The sequence below is a fragment of the Carassius auratus genome, chromosome 12 (assembly GCF_003368295.1).
Source record: "Carassius auratus strain Wakin chromosome 12, ASM336829v1, whole genome shotgun sequence".
In the NCBI taxonomy this organism is placed as follows: Eukaryota; Metazoa; Chordata; class Actinopteri; order Cypriniformes; family Cyprinidae; genus Carassius; species Carassius auratus.
This window is the reverse complement of record NC_039254.1, coordinates 9,662,860-9,681,584: the sequence shown is the minus strand read 5'-3', so window position 1 is coordinate 9,681,584 and position 18,725 is coordinate 9,662,860. Positions and strand designations below refer to the sequence as shown.

Here is an 18,725-nt window from a genome sequence, read left to right as displayed (position 1 = left end):
AAGTAGTATGTAAAATAACTTACGTTGCAGTAAGAGATTGCAACTTAAATATTCTGTGATTTAGTATGCTCATGAAATGACTCTTTACATTAAGGTAGTAGCCTAGTGAGAAAAAAGTTTTGAGGGAATCACCTTTTTTTCTCTTTTTCATCAAACCGCAGTTTTTGCAAGCTCACGCAAATTAATCGCATAAAATTGCAAAAATATCCCACATATTCCATCGCATTTTTAAGAAAACGTGCGGCAAAATCAAGGACTTTTGCCCGCAACAATAATAAAAAAAATTCACGTTTTTCTGGAGGGACTGGTTAACAATTAAATTTAAATAACTAAGACTTGTTGGGCTATCTCAGAATTGTGCTTCTCCTCCTCCTTGTGCCTGATCCTCTGGCTGAATACTCTGAATACAGCAGTGTTAAACATTTGAGCTCAAAGCCTATCCTGCTGTAAATGAGGCATTGTGTATTCAGTGCGCCGTGGCCCGGACAGCTGAACCCAGGTGTCTGTTCTGTTAGCCTGAGGCGAGAGAGCAGACAGGGAGAAAAAGGAGCCGAGCAAAGGTGCTGCACAGCTCTCCTGATAGATGAAAGATAAATGGACTGTATCAATCCCTTACCCCCTTCTCCTCCTCCTTTTTCTATAGTCTTAGGCTCTGTTTGTCTTCGTTTCTCTTCCCTAGGTGCCTAATCCAAGAGAGAAGTCCATTCTGCTGGTGAAAATGATGACCTATATTGAGAAGCGCTTTCCTGACGACCTTGAATTGAATGCCCAGTTCCTGGACCTCGTTAATTACGTCTACAGGTAATTACGCCGATTAATCACAGGGTCCGCTGTCCGCGCTGGCCTTCCATCTATTGCCATTAGCAACAAGACTATGGCCGGTGGGTGGTAGGCCCCATTTTGATTGCTAAAGTTGGGGCTGGTGGTGTTTGAGGGACAGGAGTCATTAGGGGTTACAGTCACCCTGGGCAAGAGAGCATTTCTCCAGCGTCAGGAGTAATTCATCCTGGTGAGAACCCATAGGCTTAAATCAACAGCTCTACTCTGGAACACATGCAGTCCGTAATAGCTGTTGTTTGCTAAAGACCTGCCATGTTGTTTATTGGCACACTGCATTTCACACTGTATCAGAAGGTAAACACAAGCACAATCTCGCAGCTTTTGTCTAAAGCACTTTGGTACTTGTTTTTTTTTTTCCAGAGATGAGAGCCTCTCAGGGAGTGACATCACATCTAAGCTAGAGCCAGCGTTCTTGTCAGGGCTCCGCTGCACCCAGCCGCTGATCAGAGCAAAGTTTTTTGATGTGTTTGATTTATCAATGAAGCGGCGAGTCTACGAGAGGCTTCTGTATATTTGCTGCTCGCAGAATTGGGAGGCCATGGGCAGCCACTTCTGGATCAAGCAGTGCATTGAGGTACAGACACACATTTTATTGAAAAAATTTAAGGAAAACCACACTAAAAATTAACATGAATTCAGTTAAGTCATAGTTAGAGATGGACCAATAGAGGCATTTCTGGAGAAACGCAATTTATGTTAAGACAAAAAAAAAAAGAAAAGAAAATGTAATATTCAATAAAATAAAGAAAACATTAAATGTTGATTGATTTAAGCAAGCAAATAAATGTATAATATTTAAATTGGAATATAATTGCATTTAAAGCAGTGGTTTCATTTATAATTTCTATTAGGGCTGCACGATTAATCGAATGCTATTTTCATGCGCATTTTGTTAACATTTTGTAAAGCCGGTTCTGTAATCAGCAGTAAATCATCATTACGTGCTTTCAGATGGAGCACCATTTACTACACAGAAACGTAGTTCACTGACAAGTTATGCAAAAAAATCGCAGACGATTTTATTGCGCGATTATGATATTGTTTGCGTTAATCAGGGGGGTTTGCATAGCTTCTCAGTGAACCGCAGCTCTTTGTAGTAAATGCTGCTCCATCTGCAAGCATGTGAAAATACCACATTTAATAACAGATTTTTACTTCAAACTGGCTTTATAACGTCAGTGGAGTGTTTGAAATAAATCCTTCTGTGAGATGATGTGACTTTTTACACAGAATAAGGCACGCAACATATTTCATAATATTCTAGGTACTGATAAAGGCATTCATTGCATTATAAATGTATTTAATTTTAATAATAATGACTCCGATAAACTATATATTGTCATCCTCGTGTGTTTCTTAGTCACGGTGAATCAATAAAAACAGTTAAATCTAAGATATTTCAATTTAATTTTGATTTATCGTACAGCCCTAATTACTATAATATAACATTGCATGTCACACAGCAGGATATGTGTACAGATTTTTTTTTTATAAAAATAAATAAATGCCAATGTATTATTCATCTTCAGTCATGTTGTAAGCTTTGTGCAGAGTGGATAATACTTCATAATTATGCACATGCTTAAATTACATAGAAGCTAATTGCACCTTGCATAGCAGTTGTGTGCGTCCTGTATCATTTTAACGTCACAGATTTCCTCTTGATGATTTTATCAAAACCTCAGCTGGTTTTTTAGAGAATTCTTCTTCTGTTGTTAATACATTCACCATGATGTTACAGCTCTGGTATTTGGCCGCCCGGGTCACAGTCCATCCATCTCAGCCACAATCAATGCTACTCCGGCTCTTGAATTATTAACGCTGTCCTACACATGGCGCAGCTGTGCGCGTGAATCAACCTGCCGTGATAGACTAGAAGAATGTTCACTGTTGGAGCTCTGTAGACAGTGTCAAGCATTAATATATTTATATTTATTTATTTATTAATATGTTCAAAAGTTAAAAATGGCAGTTGTTAAACAATGCTGGCTCATGCAGGTGTCATTTATGTGTGAATGTTAGCTGCTTTCTTCCGAGTGTTGTGATGTTCACAGAAGGAGCAGCTGTTTGCGTGCGTGTTTTAGGAATCAAGGCAGTTCAGAGTTTGATTCTGTCATCTCTGCTCTACAGCTGCTGCTGGCGGTCTGTGAGAGGAACACCACCATTGGCACCAGCTGCCAGGGCTCCATGCTCCCCTCCATCACCAACGTCATCAACCTGGCTGACAGCCATGACCGTGCAGCCTTCGCCATGGCAACGCATATCAAACAGGAACCTCGTGAGAGAGAAAACAGCGAGACCAAGGAGGAGGTCAGCTGTGCCATTCAGTGTATACAAACATCTGTGCAAAAAGCTTGTTTGTGCCATTTATTGCCTAATTTAGCTGACTCTAGTATCACATTCGGATATATAGAGAAAGTTCTGATTACATTATCACAAAATTTATGTATATGTGTTTAACAAATATCTTAAAATATATATATTACATATTAGACTTAAAATGTGTTATTTTTGTCCTTATTTTTAAGATAGTAAAATGTATACTGCATATTAAATATATACTTAATAATCATCTGAAATACTGAATACCTAGAAATGCATATTGATGTCTTCTAATGTTTCTAAAAAAATAATCATGTTTGTCGACATGTTTATAATCTCATGTCAACATGTCATTAAGTCTTAGTCATAGTATTTCTGTTCAAAATCTACTTCCTTAAATTCAAATATCCTGTATCCTATATCTGACCTCAATTCAAAATCAGGAAATCAAAGGTATTTTCAAATGTGTTCATAGAAGCCTGTTGTAAATGTAGCAAGTTAACATTTTTTCCCTCCATATTTTGCGTTTTTGTGACCTTTTCCATCTGTAGGATGTGGAGATAGACATTGAACTGGCACCTGGAGACCAGACCAGCCTCCCTAAGACCAAGGAGCAGGCAGAGCGAGACGCAGGCAACCAGCTGCACATGCTCACCAACCGCCATGACAAGTTCCTGGACTCCCTGAGAGAGGTCAAGGTGAGCCATCACCTCAACATATGCCACCCTCATGAGTTCCACCTCAAGCATTAAAAAAAAACTGTTACATAAAGGACATATGTAGGAATGAGTCACATGCAGAAGTCATACAGGCTTTTGAACGGTGTAGTTCAATATGCGCTTTTGGTTCTGGCTTCTTTCATCTCTAACCTGCTCTTCCTCGTTTGACTGCTCCCTCATAAGCGTCTCCGTTAAAGAGAGTTTGATCAGGCCAACATGGGATTCTGTCTCCAAGCACTTTGAGGTCACAGCGTCATTGATTTCTATTTAATCCTAGACACGGTGCTGCTTTATATGCACCTCTCAAGCTGGCTTTAGATAAATGATGAAGTGAGGAGTTCAAAGCCCTGACCTGGCTGCGTTGCCCACCGGAGCTGCTGTCAGGAACCACAGCACACATTCGAGTTCTGGCTTATGCTAACATCTCCATTCCTCTTGTGGTCAGAGGTCCAAACCTTTACTGCAGTTATGCCCTAAGAATTATTCAGTGGCAAGCGGTGATGACCAGTCATGCATATGAACATACAGTGATCCTTTATGAAAAGGAATTTTTGAAAAGGGATAGATAGACTCTTTTGTCCTTGAACATCTGGTGTCATGAGTGAAGATGAAATCTTTTTTTTTTTTTTTTTTTTTTTTTTTTTTTGCTGCAAACGAGACATGATACATATAGGAAACAAGTATAAAGAATAGAGTGTGTTAAGCAGGGTTTTATAGATAAACCAAAAGCGTAACATTTTGTTACTTGAAATAAATGTTATATTATATATGCAAAGCATATTTTATTTTATATTTCATTTTCATTTCGGTTAGCTTTATTTAGTAAAATAACAAACTAAAACAAATGCAAAAACAAAGTATGTATACACAGTTAAGAATAAAAACTAATAGACGTTCATTAATGGATGTTTCCTGGTAGACTTTGGAACTGAGACAAGGCGCACTTCTGTAAATCGCCTGAGCTGGCACGGTTATCAGCCAATGCGATAATCTCAAGTGGCTAAATGTCGGTTGATTAATGGACGATATATTGCTTATCTTTTAAATGAGTCTCTTGTGTGTGTAATCAGACGGGAGCACTGCTGAATGCACTGGTTCAGTTGTGCCACATCTCCACCCCATTGGCTGAGAAGACCTGGGTCCAGCTCTTCCCCCGGCTGTGGAAGATTCTGTCGGACCGCCAGCAGCATGTGAGTCCTTCACTTCTCCAAACAGTTGGACATTTTCCATGTAGATGCAGATTATGACTGCTGCTCATTTTAACTTGACCTTTGTTGTGGTTTAAGTGTAGACTGCCTGTTTTACTACTAATAATGCATATCACTGCAGAATCAGCATGCAAAATGTGTGTTAATGGTGTCAGAGGTTGTGCCTATCCGCTCATCTTGGAGACCTTTGCATGGGTGGGGGGTCTGGCGGGCTGTCTTTCTGCCCCTGCCGATGAACTTAAACAGGCAGCATTTGCTAATGAGCAGAAATTAAACCTTTTATGCAAATATCTGAGTTTAATGGACCAGATGTCTTAAGTATAAGAATTCTCATTAAAGGGGTTTAATTTAGAATGACTGAGGCTATAGACTATTACAGCAATTTGTTTGTAGTAGGTATAAAATACTAGAACGCATTTACTGCATCATTACTACAGTTTTTTTCTGTAATAATAATCAGACTGTTTTTATTATCATTAATTATTTATTTATTTCGATGTGTATAATCAGGCTGATTACATTAAACTATTTTGTCTGTCTGTCAATCAGTCCGTCAATAAATGAATCATTTTTAAAAATAAAGTAATTAACTTAAATAGATTTGCTGATTATTTTTACTTTTACAAATTTATAGTATGAATATTCATTTTGAAATTTGCTGAAGATTACATGTGATGGCATTTTTGCTTTTTTATGTGATTAGGTGTTGGCAAAGGTAAACCAAATATAAAAATAATGGAAATCAACATTAATTATTAAAAATCCGATACTGAAAGTTTTCTTACATCAGCCAATGACTAATATTGTACCAATTTTTCATGCATCTCTAATTCTGCTCTTATGTATCCCTTTTTGCAGGCACTCTCGGGTGAGATGGGTCCGTTCCTGTGTAGCGGTAGTCATCAAGCTCAGAGAGATTGCCAGCCCAGTGCTCTAAACTGCTTTGTGGAGGCCATGTCTCAGTGCGTGCCACCCATTCCCATCAGGCCCTGCGTGCTGAAGTACTTAGGAAAGACCCATAATCTATGGTTACGCTCCACCCTGATGCTGGAGCAGCAAGCTTTTGAGAAAGGCCTTAGCTTGCACATCAAACCCAAACAGAGCACAGAGTTCTACGAGCAGGAAAGCATCACTCCTCCACAGCAGGTACAGTGATGCATGAGCCCTTCTTTTGTCTTTGTTGCCATTGATATTCTTGGCAGAGGAAGTTTTGTGTTCTGAAGGCTCCCCAGTGTCACTCAAAATGACCTTGTGTGCTGAATTTCCAATTGGCTTTGTTTTGACCTGTCACTGAGTTAGTTTGAAGTATCCCAGCATTCAAGCTGCTTATGCTAAGCAGTCGTCTCATTGGGACACCTCTGAATATGGATGTGTTTGTCCCCTATATTCTTTGAAGATGTGTTCTTGTGTTCCCTCAGGAGATCCTCGACTCGCTGGCGGAGCTCTATTCCCTACTGCAGGAAGAGGACATGTGGGCGGGGCTTTGGCAGAAGAGATGCAAGTTCCCTGAGACGAGCACAGCCATTGCGTACGAGCAGCATGGCTTCTTTGAGCAGGTGAGAGACTGAAAATGTTGTGTCGCCATGCATGTATTTGGAAAATTTGAATGAATAAATCAAAAAGAAGGGCTTTTCACTTATTTAAATCATGATATGGACTAGGGTCTGTAAATATTAAACTGCAAAAAGGCTGTTCAAATTTCATGTGATTGCACTTTCTACATTTTTTTTCATATTTTTAATTTATATTTTAATTACATTATTAAATTCTTCATTAGACATTATACCTCAGTAAAATGTAATCAAACCTTTAAAAAGCAACAAAAAAAAAAACATTAATTTGGGAAGCACGGAATTTGGGAAGCCATCAAAAATTTCTCAGGGCCCTGTGTATAATAATAATGCTAAGTCCATCATCATTAGGCTCAAGAAACCTACGAGAAGGCAATGGAGAAAGCTCGCAAAGAGCACAATGTCTCACCAGCCATCTTTCCAGAGTACCAGCTGTGGGAGGATCACTGGATACGGTACGTTGAATGTCCACAGCTCTGATTCAACACTTGAGACTTACACTGATAAGTGAGTTTGCCAAGCAGTACTACTAAGAATATACTACACCAGGGCAACAAAATCACTGCCAATAAAACACCCAATTTTATTAAGATACAGCTGTGTGGATTAACCAAGAACCAAATTGACTAATAGAGGTTGACCAAAATTACACTCTCAAAGTTTTGTTTTGCATTGCTAAGTACAAAAATGGTAGTGTAAGTTAAATGTGTCACACATGGAAGTGGTCGGCTGCTCCCATCCCCACCCCACACACATTTAATGAAATATTATGTTGACTTCCAGTTGTTCTAAAGAGCTGAACCAGTGGGAGCCTCTGACAGAATATGGGCAATCTAAAGGCCATAACAACCCGTATCTGGTGCTGGAGTGTGCCTGGAGAGTGTCCAACTGGGCTGCAATGAAAGAGGCTCTAGTGCAGGTAAACTCCGTACCACACTCTACTCAGCAAAGGCTCATAAGCAATTTTGCATGTTTCATTTGAGGAACTGTGTACTTGATCTGAATACTCTCAACCAGTCTATAGATATATGCACTACCATTAAATGTTTGGAGGCAGTAAGATTATTTTAATGTTTAAAGAAATCTTCAATACTTACAAGGCAATTAATTGATCAGAAATACAGTAAAAGTTGAAACATTTAATATTGTGAAGCTTTAGAAGCAATTTAAAAAACTGTTTTCTAGTTATACATTTTAAAATGCTATTTTATGTGATGCAAAGCTGAATTTTCAGCAGCCATTTCTCTTCAGTGTCACATGATCATTCAAAAATCATTCTAATATGCTTATTTGCTCAATTAACTTTTCTTATCAATTTAAACAAAAAAATTGCAGTCTGCTCTGTTGCTCCACTTAGGTGCGCTGCATCCTGATTGGTTCAGATAACATACTGCGGGGAAAATCTTGCTATAAAGCGATTTAGAAATCGTGCACACTCAAATCGCGATTTCATTTAGATTCTGATTAATTGCACAGCCCTTATATATATATATATATATATATATATATATATATATATATATATATATATATATATATATATATATATATATATATATATATATATATATTTATTAAAAATGTGTATGGATACTGGATTTTATTGGAGTAATTTGCAAACATATTTCCAGCCCAGTCAGATAACCTAAAACTATAGTTATGAGTTTACTGTAGCACCTCAAATGATTATTGGAGTTTCACCATATTGCAGAATGTGAACGCGAACCACTTTCATTATGCAGAAAGTCACACTCTAACTGTGCTTGCCGAATTGTTTATGACTGTTCAGAATTGTAGCCTTGCCGTCGCTGGGTAATTTATGGGCTTCACTTCTAAAACAAAGTAGAAAATGTGTGTGATAGGGGCTGGACACATTATAAATACTCTTGGCTCTTGTTCAAGGAGACTTGGAACGAATCCATTCAGGTTTCTGTCCTAAGGTGACACCTAATTAAATTGTCCAGCCCAGCACCCCTCCCACTCCTTCTTCTCCTCTTCCCCCTCTTCCCTCTCCGTTCGCTTTGCATCTAATATTTACGGATACGTGCTTGAATAATTGCTCAAACATCTGCTGGGAAGTGATTTGTTTTCTCCGTTCCAGGGCAGGCTGCTTGGCAGCAGCAGTTGCTCTCAGGAAGTTTAAATGTCCCCTCTTTCAATTAAAGGCGGGTGGATAAGGCCAGCCCTGACGCAGGGTTATTTATCAAATGACGGTCGTGATAAGTGTGCACTGACCAAAGAGAGTAAATCCCTTCACATCATCATACTGTACAATGCCTGCAACCTATAACGACATATTATTCTCCCTACGACCACCTATTTAGCTTGAATTGCAGTGTGCAGCACACACTGTGAAATAAGATGACCAGATGACCATGAGTAAAAACTGAGGCACACATGCTGTTCAAATCATAGAGATTTTAGTTTAAAATAAATATTTATAGCAATTAAACCAGAGCTAAGATTAGTTTCCCAGTACAGTTCAAAGGTTGGGGTCAGTGTCTGTATATACAGTATTCAAATAAATTCTGTTCTTTTGAGCTACCTATTAACCAAAGAATCCTGAAAAAGTGTTAAGGTTTCCACTATGGATGGGCGATATGACCAGAATCTGCATATTCTATCGCCCTTCACCAACCCTACCCCTAACCCTCACAGGAAACTTTGTGCATTTTTACTTTCTCAAAAAAAAACTCATTCTGTATGATTTATAAGCATTTTGAAAAATGGGGACATGGGTTATGTCCTCATAAGTCACCCTCTCCTCGTAATACCTGTGTCATACCCATGTCATTATACAAAGTTGTGTCCTGATATGTCACAAAAACATGCCCACACACACACACACACAAAAGAATACTAGCCTAAACTAAAAAGACTCAAGCTCACTGAAGTCAAGTAAACCATCAGTGATTAAATAAGAATAAGAAACTAATTACAAGTAATGGAACCAAAAAACTACAGTAGAAAAAATAAGAAATTATATATACATTAAACAAATCAGATGAATAAAAACACTACATATTCTTTACTGAGTAAATTAAATATTCTGTATATTTCTGCTTATTAAAGTTACAGAAGTGATTAACATGAATGACGGAAAGCAGGAATTTTAGACTGCTATCACTTTAAGAGCTGTCCGGATTCAATATACTGTTACATGTGTTTTCCTTCTCAATTAATTTCGTAATGATCATGTGACACTAAAGACTAAAGTAATGGTTGTTTAAACTTCTGCTTTGCCATCACAGAACTAAATTAGATTTTTAAATATAGTAAAATAGCAAACGGTTGTTATAAATTATACAATTATTTCTCAGTATTTCTGTTTTTGATTAAATAAATGCAACCTTGGTGAGCTTAAAATACTTATTTTTAAAAACAAGAACGTAACCAAGTGAGTGTAGTGTATGCTGATGTAGCTGTGTTTATGTGTGCATTAGGTGGAGCTGAGCTGTCCAAAGGAGATGGCCTGGAAGGTGAATATGCATCGTGGTTACCTGGCCATCTGTCACCCCGAGGAGCAGCAGCTGAACTTCATTGAGCGGCTAGTGGAGATGGCCAGCAGTCTGGCCATCAGAGAATGGAGGAGACTGCCACACATCGTCTCTCACGTGCACACACCTCTGCTGCAGGTGAGGACCGTCAGCATGTGAGCTGACAAACAGCCTTTAACTGGACATTCCCCAGCTGTAATTCAACATTCTTGAGGGTGTTTTTCACTTTTTCAAGCAGGGCAACTCAATCAGAGCACCACTAGCGACCCAATCTAAATTGATTGTCAGTTTTAAGTAATGATATCTCAAAAGCAGATCCTCCGTTTAGATACCTAGGCTGACAAGCATAAGACTCGGGCAACCTCATTTCATTTGCGAGTGTGTGACTTCATACAAACCCTTCTTGCAGAGAGAATGAGTGGTTAAAGCTGACACTTTTTTATAATTTCCTTTTTCGCTATGCATTTCTGCACAATATCACTTCTTTCTTTATCAGACCAGGTCCCTTCTTCCCCTCTCCCTCTTTTTAGCCCTTTAGCCCTTTCTAAAATGGCTGAGATAGTGTTGACTGCACCATTGTGGTGCTCAATAGGCAGCTTGTATTAATATTCAGCGGAAAGAACAGCCTCCTGACTGCCACACGCATAATCAGGCAGAGCACACAATGGGAAGGAGCGGAGGTGATGTGTGCCTGTAGATTAGGGTAATGTGTGAGAGCTGTCCACGCACCACATCCTCTGGGGACTGTTAGAGACTCTTGAGCTCGGCTTTGGTGCGATGGCAAATATGACCGCCAAACTGAGGAAATGAGACGTTGTAGTTGGAGATTGTGATTACACCATGCAGTATGTTATGGGGAATGGCTGATGGTTCTGTGGCCACAAACTAGGTCTGCACAATTAATCGAGTTTCTAATCGCGATTACAATTACGGATGCCACAATTTCGTAATCGTTCAAAGCAGCAATTAATCGTTCAAAGTCCACTTGCGTTATTCTGCATGTTTAAGGTTTTTTTCTTTCTACATGTTATCTTAAGGGTTTTTCAATTGTTTTAATTTAGTTTTAGTACAACATTATTATACAATCATATGAACCAAGAAACCAATCCAATGAATAGTTGACATTTGAGGCTTAATACTATAGCTTTGAGTTACCGTTTTCAGCTTATTATTTTCATATGAAAATACGGCATGCAGTTGCATCCAACAATGGTATGAACTTAATTTGATGTAAATTGTGATAATTAATAATCACAATTACAAGGGAATAATCAACAATTATGATTACTGTCATAAACATGTAGACCATCCACAAACACAAAAAAGTGTTAAAATATAAGCTCCAAGTGTGCAAGCGGTTTACTACAAATATCCAGAAATCAAACTTGATTTTATATCCAGTAGTTTTACATGAAAAAATACTTATAAATTAATTAATTCTCTACATTTCAATGCAAAAACATACAAAAGATGCAAGAAGATGCAAGATGCAAGAAGATATGCTTACACTCACTACATTTTTTTCTCTGCTTGAGATATGGTAAATATGATTCAAAATAAAATACTATAGAATACTAATCACAATTCAGTATCCAAATGTAATGTCGTCACTGAAAGTTATGTTTGGTCATTCAAAATTGTAGAGTTTATTAAGTTATATATAACAACAAAGTGAATTAAGTTGATTCGTTTAAGCAGTCGGAAAACTTAAATAGTGTAGGTAAAGAACTAGCTCTTCTTAAAATGCATTTTTGGCCAAACTTTGTTGGCTGTTTTAGCCGTGCCTTCAGAAAATTCAGTCATTGCCCCAAAGCCATTGACATCATAATTAAATTTGCTGATAATTGAATCTGTTTACACCTGCACTCCTTAATGCAACAATGCCGGAAAACCAAGTCCAATAAGAGTGATTGGAAGGGACGTGAGAGGCAGACAGGAGCAGTGAGACAGAGAGTGAGAACGCCACCAAGTTTAAAACAGCTAGTAATTACTTTTCCCCATCAGATAGTGTTTGATTAAATACCTGCAAGAAAATTAAATTTACATGATGAATGGGCACTCAGACTGAAGGTTATAATGTGCCATCAGCTGATATTACCAGATAATTGTGAAAAATATTGTATTACTTAATTTATTTTGTTTTGGGGGGGATTTGATTTGGCAAGTCCATAGACTGATTTGAGGCATTTATCTTGTAAAGCAGGCATTACTATTGAACGGATTGTTTTTGGATGCGTGTATGGCATAATTCATTATCACAGCTCAAGCTTCTCATGGTAAACCCTCATGAATCACCTTGTAAGTGCCAGACTCCCTCCCTCACGTCTTTCTTTTCCAATTCGCACATGAGATTAAAGATTCATGTGGCATTTCGGTTGGAGTGTGGTGTGTGTTTACTGGCTGATATGTTATGTTCATGCATCGGTAGTTTGTGAGGAATGGGTAGTGTTTTTTGGGTCACTGTGGCTGGGGTCCTCTCCTGGCTATGTCTAAGTGTCGTCTAAGAGCTTGATTAGGCGTAGGGAATAGACACTTCACTTGTGCACTTCCCTCTCTCTGCCCGTTCTCTGAGTGAATGGCTTTTAAGATACTTTGATCCATCCATTCGTTCAGCCACCTCGAGACTTCGTTTCTCTATTTCTTTTTCTTTCTCAATAGGAATCATAAGCCTCTAATACAGTCTCAGTAATGGATTTCGGAGAGCTCGGTGTGTGTGATATATGGATTCTTGGAAAACTGTAGCCCTTAGAATTAAACTGAGCAGGCGCTTTAAAGAGAGCTTGTGGATGTTTACTAACTACATTCAGATTCTCATCTGTTTATTCCCTGGTTTATTCCCTGGTTATTCTTATTCAGGCAGCACAACAGATTATTGAGCTACAAGAAGCCGCTCAGATTAATGCAGGCCTTCAGCCCGCCAACCTGGGCCGCAACACCAGCCTCCACGACATGAAGACCGTGGTGAAAACCTGGAGAAACAGGCTCCCGATTGTCTCCGATGACCTCTCCCATTGGAGCAGCATCTTTATGTGGCGGCAGCACCACTATCAGGGTATGCCAGGATATGGAAATAAATTCCAGTGACAAAATAATGATTATATTGGCACTTTTGATCCAATTAAAAAAAAATTTCCTTTTCTTGCAGCCATTGTGACCGCTTATGAAACCAACACGCAACATGATCCAAACACTAACAACGCCATGCTTGGAGTGCATGCCTCCGCATCCGCCATTATTCAGTATGGGAAGATCGCCCGGAAGCAAGGTCTGGTCAACGTTGCTTTGGACATCCTGAGTCGCATCCACACCATCCCCACCGTGCCTATTGTAGACTGCTTCCAGAAGATCCGTCAGCAGGTTAAATGCTACTTGCAGTTGGCAGGAGTAATGGGCAAGAATGAATGCATGCAGGTGAGTGAACTATAGCATGACTGCATTGTTTCAGAATCAATTAGTCATTAGGTTTCTTGAATGACTAGTCATCTAATCTTTCTTAAGGATAACCTGTGTAATTACTGTGGCTTTGGGGTCAGACACAGATCTGAAGCATCTCTTAGAGCATTCTGTATTCTAATGAAGCTGGATAGGGGGATTTCATGGGTAAAATTCACTGTCATAAAAGGACAGGACTAGATTTGTAACTACATCATTTTTGCGTTCGATTGCTACATGTGTGCAGTCTGTGCACATATCATCAGAGAAGAGATGATCCTGTGAGGGGGAGGGAAGTTCAATACCAAATCTAGTTTGCTTTGCCGACACACCTGCTGATTTTGCTGTTAGCCGGACTCTCTTAATCCAAATAACGCTGCTCTCATTACGGAGAGAATGACTGCGGTGCTGTCACAGTAAGGAATGCATTCCAAACAGTGTAAGGAATGGGCTGCTAGCTGCAGCATTCGCTTAAGCCTGATTAATGGAGCTGCCTCAACTGAGCTCAAGTCATTAAAGTACCATTGGATTTAATAAGTCTCTCTCTCTCTCAGCTATCACTTGGACCTGTTCTGTTCCCTTTATCATTTCTCTGGCACACTCTAAGCCACTGGCTCTCACCTGGGAGTCTTAGATTGAGCTACAGAGATGTCTACAACAGATATACTCTGTTGTCAGTGGTGTTGACTTTTGATGTATAGGAATTCTAGTTCAGAAAACTACTCATTGGCTGAGTCTGGCCCATCCATTTTGAAGGATGTAGTATCATTCTTTGAGAAAATGGAAAAATATGAAATATACTTTGAGGAATTTTAAATGTAATCATTGTTATTGTGTTGACAGGGTCTGGAGGTGATTGAGTCCACTAACCTGAAGTACTTCACCAAGGAGATGACCGCTGAGTTCTACGCTCTCAAGGGCATGTTCTTAGCCCAGATCAATAAGTAAGAGTTGATCCCTGGCTTTGTTCATCTTTTCTTCTTTTCTACCTGTCACTTTGAGTCTTCTCCTTATCGCCCTCATTCGCTCTCTCTTTGTCTTTAATTGACGCCACCTTCGTTATCTTTTATTTTGTGCACAAGTCTTTTCACTGACACGAACAATCGGAAACAGAGACCATTAAGAGCTCACTTTTTAAAATGAACAATTTCATTTTCATGGCAAAGAGTCATTATGGAGAGGAAAGGTAAACATCTGTGTGTGCCTGTGTGTTTGTGCCTCTAATCATCAGTTCTAAAACTTTAGGCCAATAATGAGGTCAGAACAGTCGTTAACAGTCAATATGAGAGTATGATGAGTAATTAACCTTATATAGCATGAGTGCAGCAGAGGATAATGACACTGAACTCATGATGAGTGATTATCTCCTGTCATACTTTTATTGACTGGCATTTTCACGAGTCAATCAGCGTTTCCTGGTGAGAATCTGTCATGTAATTGGTATACATCTCAGAATACTGTAGATTAATTTGTAGTGCAATCGGGTCAGGTGTTTTAACCGCCTACAAGAAATAACAAACAGATAAGGGTCATTGAATATAAAGAGCTGCCAAGATAATGCACAGGTGAAATCTAGTTTAAAATGCATTCACTTAGTTCGAAAAAAATGTATTTTTTTTTACAGTTATTATTGGGAAATTATATGACAAAACTGCTCGTTTTGAAATTGGATAGAATTGGATATCAAAGTGAATTTTAATTTGCAAATTGAAAGGCTAAAGGATAGGAGGCGAATTCGAGTGATTGTTGTCAGTATGAATTGCATTTTATTAAAGATGCAAAATTTACTTTTGTTGTTGTTTGAAGATAAATGCATGTTGAAATTGTGTGAAAACATCCATTCTATAATGATAAAAATCCACTTTTTTTTTTTTAAATCCTGTTTTATAATCCCCTTCTCAAATCAGGCTGTTCTGATATTCCTGTCAGAATGACGTAGTTCTGCACAGGCCCCTCCCAAAATAATTGATTGACAATGCAGTCTTAACTTAGACCTGCCCTTTGTGAGCTGTGAGTTGTCTGCCATTGTGTCGAAGACGTAGAGGATTAACATTACTTTTGTTTAGAAGGGAATGTAAAATGCCTAAACGTGATTTAACTTCATCTACAGAAGTGAGCATAAGGCTTTTTTATGAATCTTTGCAAATCACCTTTCCTAATTTGTGCTAGTAAGCAAGTTTCAAGGCTAAAGTAAACCGTACTGTTTGTCACCCAATTGAAGAGAGGGGTGGGGTCAGTAAAGCTCATTAGCATTTAAAGCAACATGGTCTAGAATGACTTGCGTCTAGAATGGGCATCCGATGATGACCCCTTTAATATATTAACATATCCAGAACAAAACAGAGAATCATGTCTTTCAAAAATAAACCGATAACTACCTCCATTTGCAACACCATAGCTCTATATAGGCCTTCCTCTTTTTCTCATCTTGGTTGAATTGATGGCGAACCCAGAACCCAGTGCTGGATTGCAATAGCTTATTAAATACACATGCTGAATAATTAACTCAATGGCAATTTGTGAAATCTCTGTGATCAGCAGAAGTTTCCCCCAGCCTCAGCAGGGCCTAATGTAATCATTACATTTCCACTCTCTATGAATATTAATGTAGGGATTTGATAAAGCAGTAGAGCTGTCGGAGGAAGATGTTTGACACTCGACTGGGCGTGGGGATTTTGCCCGACGCTCGGCAAAGGCCACGAGCAGAAACATTATACATGTCCATGACTGACTTGACGCTTCAGTGGATTTGGGCTCCCCAGACTCCCATTGCAATCAAGTGTAATTTTGTTGCTTGCCACATACTCATTAAAAGTTTCCATTATATGTGAATGTGATTGGTTAAGTAGGTGTGTCATAGTAGCATTTAGAGATGGTGATGGTAAGGGCAGAGGTTTCAGTCTTAGATTATGAGTCCCATCCAGTGCTTTCAGTACCTTATAAAGCCCTTTATGAGCCTTTCTCAACTTCTATTCTTAAACTGCTTCTTCTATAAAGGGCCCTAGAAAAAAAACTCTCAGGGGACAAATTCTCAAAGCTCTAAAACGGCTGATGAAACAAAATATTGGACCCGGTCAGCTAATTTCAGTTAGGTGCTGAAATACTGGATAGCTTTTAGAATAGTGTTTGCCATCAAGTTTTTTTTTTCTTTTTTTTCTGTCAGATGCTTCTCAGATTTATAGTGAAATGTCAGTAAGAAGCAGATATATAATTATGATCTTATTTACCAGTGCACCACTGGCAGAAATTTTACTGACTCATGCTCAATCCACCAAATTGCTCATATTCTTAGCATTTTTGAGATTTCAAGATTGTAACGGTCAGAAGTGACAAATTCCCTTCTCATTTGAATTGTCTCTTCTTCAAGGTCAGAGGAGGCAAATAAGGCATTCTCTGCTGCAGTGCAGATGCATGATGTTCTGGTGAAAGCCTGGGCTATGTGGGGCGACTACTTGGAGAACATCTTTGTCAAAGACCGCCAGCCCCACCTTGGTGTCTCCGCCATTACCTGTTACCTACACGCCTGCCGCCATCAGAACGAGAGCAAGTCACGGAAATACCTTGCCAAGGTACGACCTCTCCTCTCTTCTCTCTCCAGCTGACCTCACTGAGTGAATGAGCCAAATGGTCTAATTTAGAAATGTGCCTAAAAATGGCCAGTCTAGTGTTGAGCCATTTTTTTATATTGAATGTTTTATGCATTTATGGTGTAAAAATATAAGCCTCCAAATTAATATAATTTACAATATTGTTCATTTTCTACACTTATGTTCTGTTATTTACTTACTTTGTTGTCTTATGCCATTAAGTTAATGGTTTATTTCAGATAATTAAAAGTAAAAGATAATTTTACTTTGTTAATGATGATAACACTAATGGCCTGACCTTTGTAACACTGAGACTGCCATGGCTTGTGATTAGTGAAAGTATGGATGCAAGAACCGCTGATCAGTTGTACTGTGTAATCTAGAGGGCAGCATGTAGGCCTTATTAGTGTTTTTCTCTGTCAATAACAGGAAAAATGGTTGGCAGAGATGCACAGAGCATGTCATAATGGGATAGCATCTTTTTTGACAGCCCTGTAATTAGTTATACCATTAAACCCATTTACCATAACACACAAGCAAACTCGGTTCTCATCTGTGGTCCAGTAAACCCATTCTGCTCTGATGGCTTTGTTAAATGGGGGCATATCTGTCACCGTGTGCCATTTCTGAATTAATGCAGCTGCGGCAGGGGGGACGCACTGCATTCAGACTGATGAACCTCCAATGATGGATGTAATTATATTATTAGACCTGATGATGGGTTTTGTATGGATACTATATAAATGGCAGTCTGCTCTCTGTTGAGTACTGTACACTAGATCAAACAGCTCCATTTGGCTTTTTTCTTTTTTTTCCCAGCATGGGATTGACTGTGAGGAGCACTTTAGATTGTATCTGGACTGCTGCTGGCCACTGAAGCTTTAGAGACGGTGGCGTAGTTTACACGTGATTAATGAGAGTAGCTGCTCGCTGATTATCAGTAATTATCCGTAAGCCGTGTAGCCCATGCTGTCCAGAGCTTAATGTCTCCATCAGGCCCCAGCAGAGATGAAGGTTCCTCTTTTACCAGCCCACCATAGCAGAGCCCCACCAACAATAGCAAAAGACGACAGCAGCTGACTGGTGGGAGTGAGGTGGCCGAGAGGATTTTACAAGCCATTAAGCCCTGGAGTAGCTATTTCATGGAGCTGATGGCCTCATCTTCAATCGCTGACATATAGGTTTAGTTTCAAATGAAAACGATACCTGGTCATTCACATAGGTTGAGGAACATTTCATCCAAGCTGGTGATTTATGAATGTTGACTTGACGAAAACTTGACTTTCCAAATTAAGAGATTTGTAAACAACTGTATGTGCATGAAGAGATATGCACAATAACACAAGGGAAAAGGGAGATCAATTCAGCATTTGCAGCTAGTAGGCCATTTTTTTAAATATATAAATTATCACTTTGTAGGGACTTGGCTGTGTAATAAATAATTTAAAATGTCAACAATTTTTGCATTAAACATAAAATGATTTTAGCTCTAAATAAAACGCCAATGTCATATTTCTTCTTCCATTGTTCTGGCTATTTCAAAAAAAAT

The 18,725-nt window shown here is 38.9% G+C and overlaps 1 protein-coding gene across 1 annotated transcript in view; it reads left to right on the top strand.

Annotated features, from left to right (window-relative positions):
- Positions 1-18,725, top strand: part of LOC113111767 (transformation/transcription domain-associated protein) — a 73,779-nt gene that overhangs the window by 40,375 nt on the left and 14,679 nt on the right. Inside the window, exons 47-60 of the mRNA XM_026276832.1 lie at positions 680-801; positions 1,201-1,414; positions 2,971-3,150; positions 3,714-3,860; positions 4,952-5,071; positions 5,948-6,235; positions 6,508-6,645; positions 7,012-7,115; positions 7,444-7,579; positions 10,104-10,295; positions 13,014-13,209; positions 13,303-13,568; positions 14,433-14,533; positions 16,957-17,158. Of these exons, the coding sequence (XP_026132617.1) occupies positions 680-801; positions 1,201-1,414; positions 2,971-3,150; positions 3,714-3,860; positions 4,952-5,071; positions 5,948-6,235; positions 6,508-6,645; positions 7,012-7,115; positions 7,444-7,579; positions 10,104-10,295; positions 13,014-13,209; positions 13,303-13,568; positions 14,433-14,533; positions 16,957-17,158 (2,406 nt within the window). The remainder of the gene's footprint in view (positions 1-679; positions 802-1,200; positions 1,415-2,970; positions 3,151-3,713; positions 3,861-4,951; positions 5,072-5,947; positions 6,236-6,507; positions 6,646-7,011; positions 7,116-7,443; positions 7,580-10,103; positions 10,296-13,013; positions 13,210-13,302; positions 13,569-14,432; positions 14,534-16,956; positions 17,159-18,725) is intronic.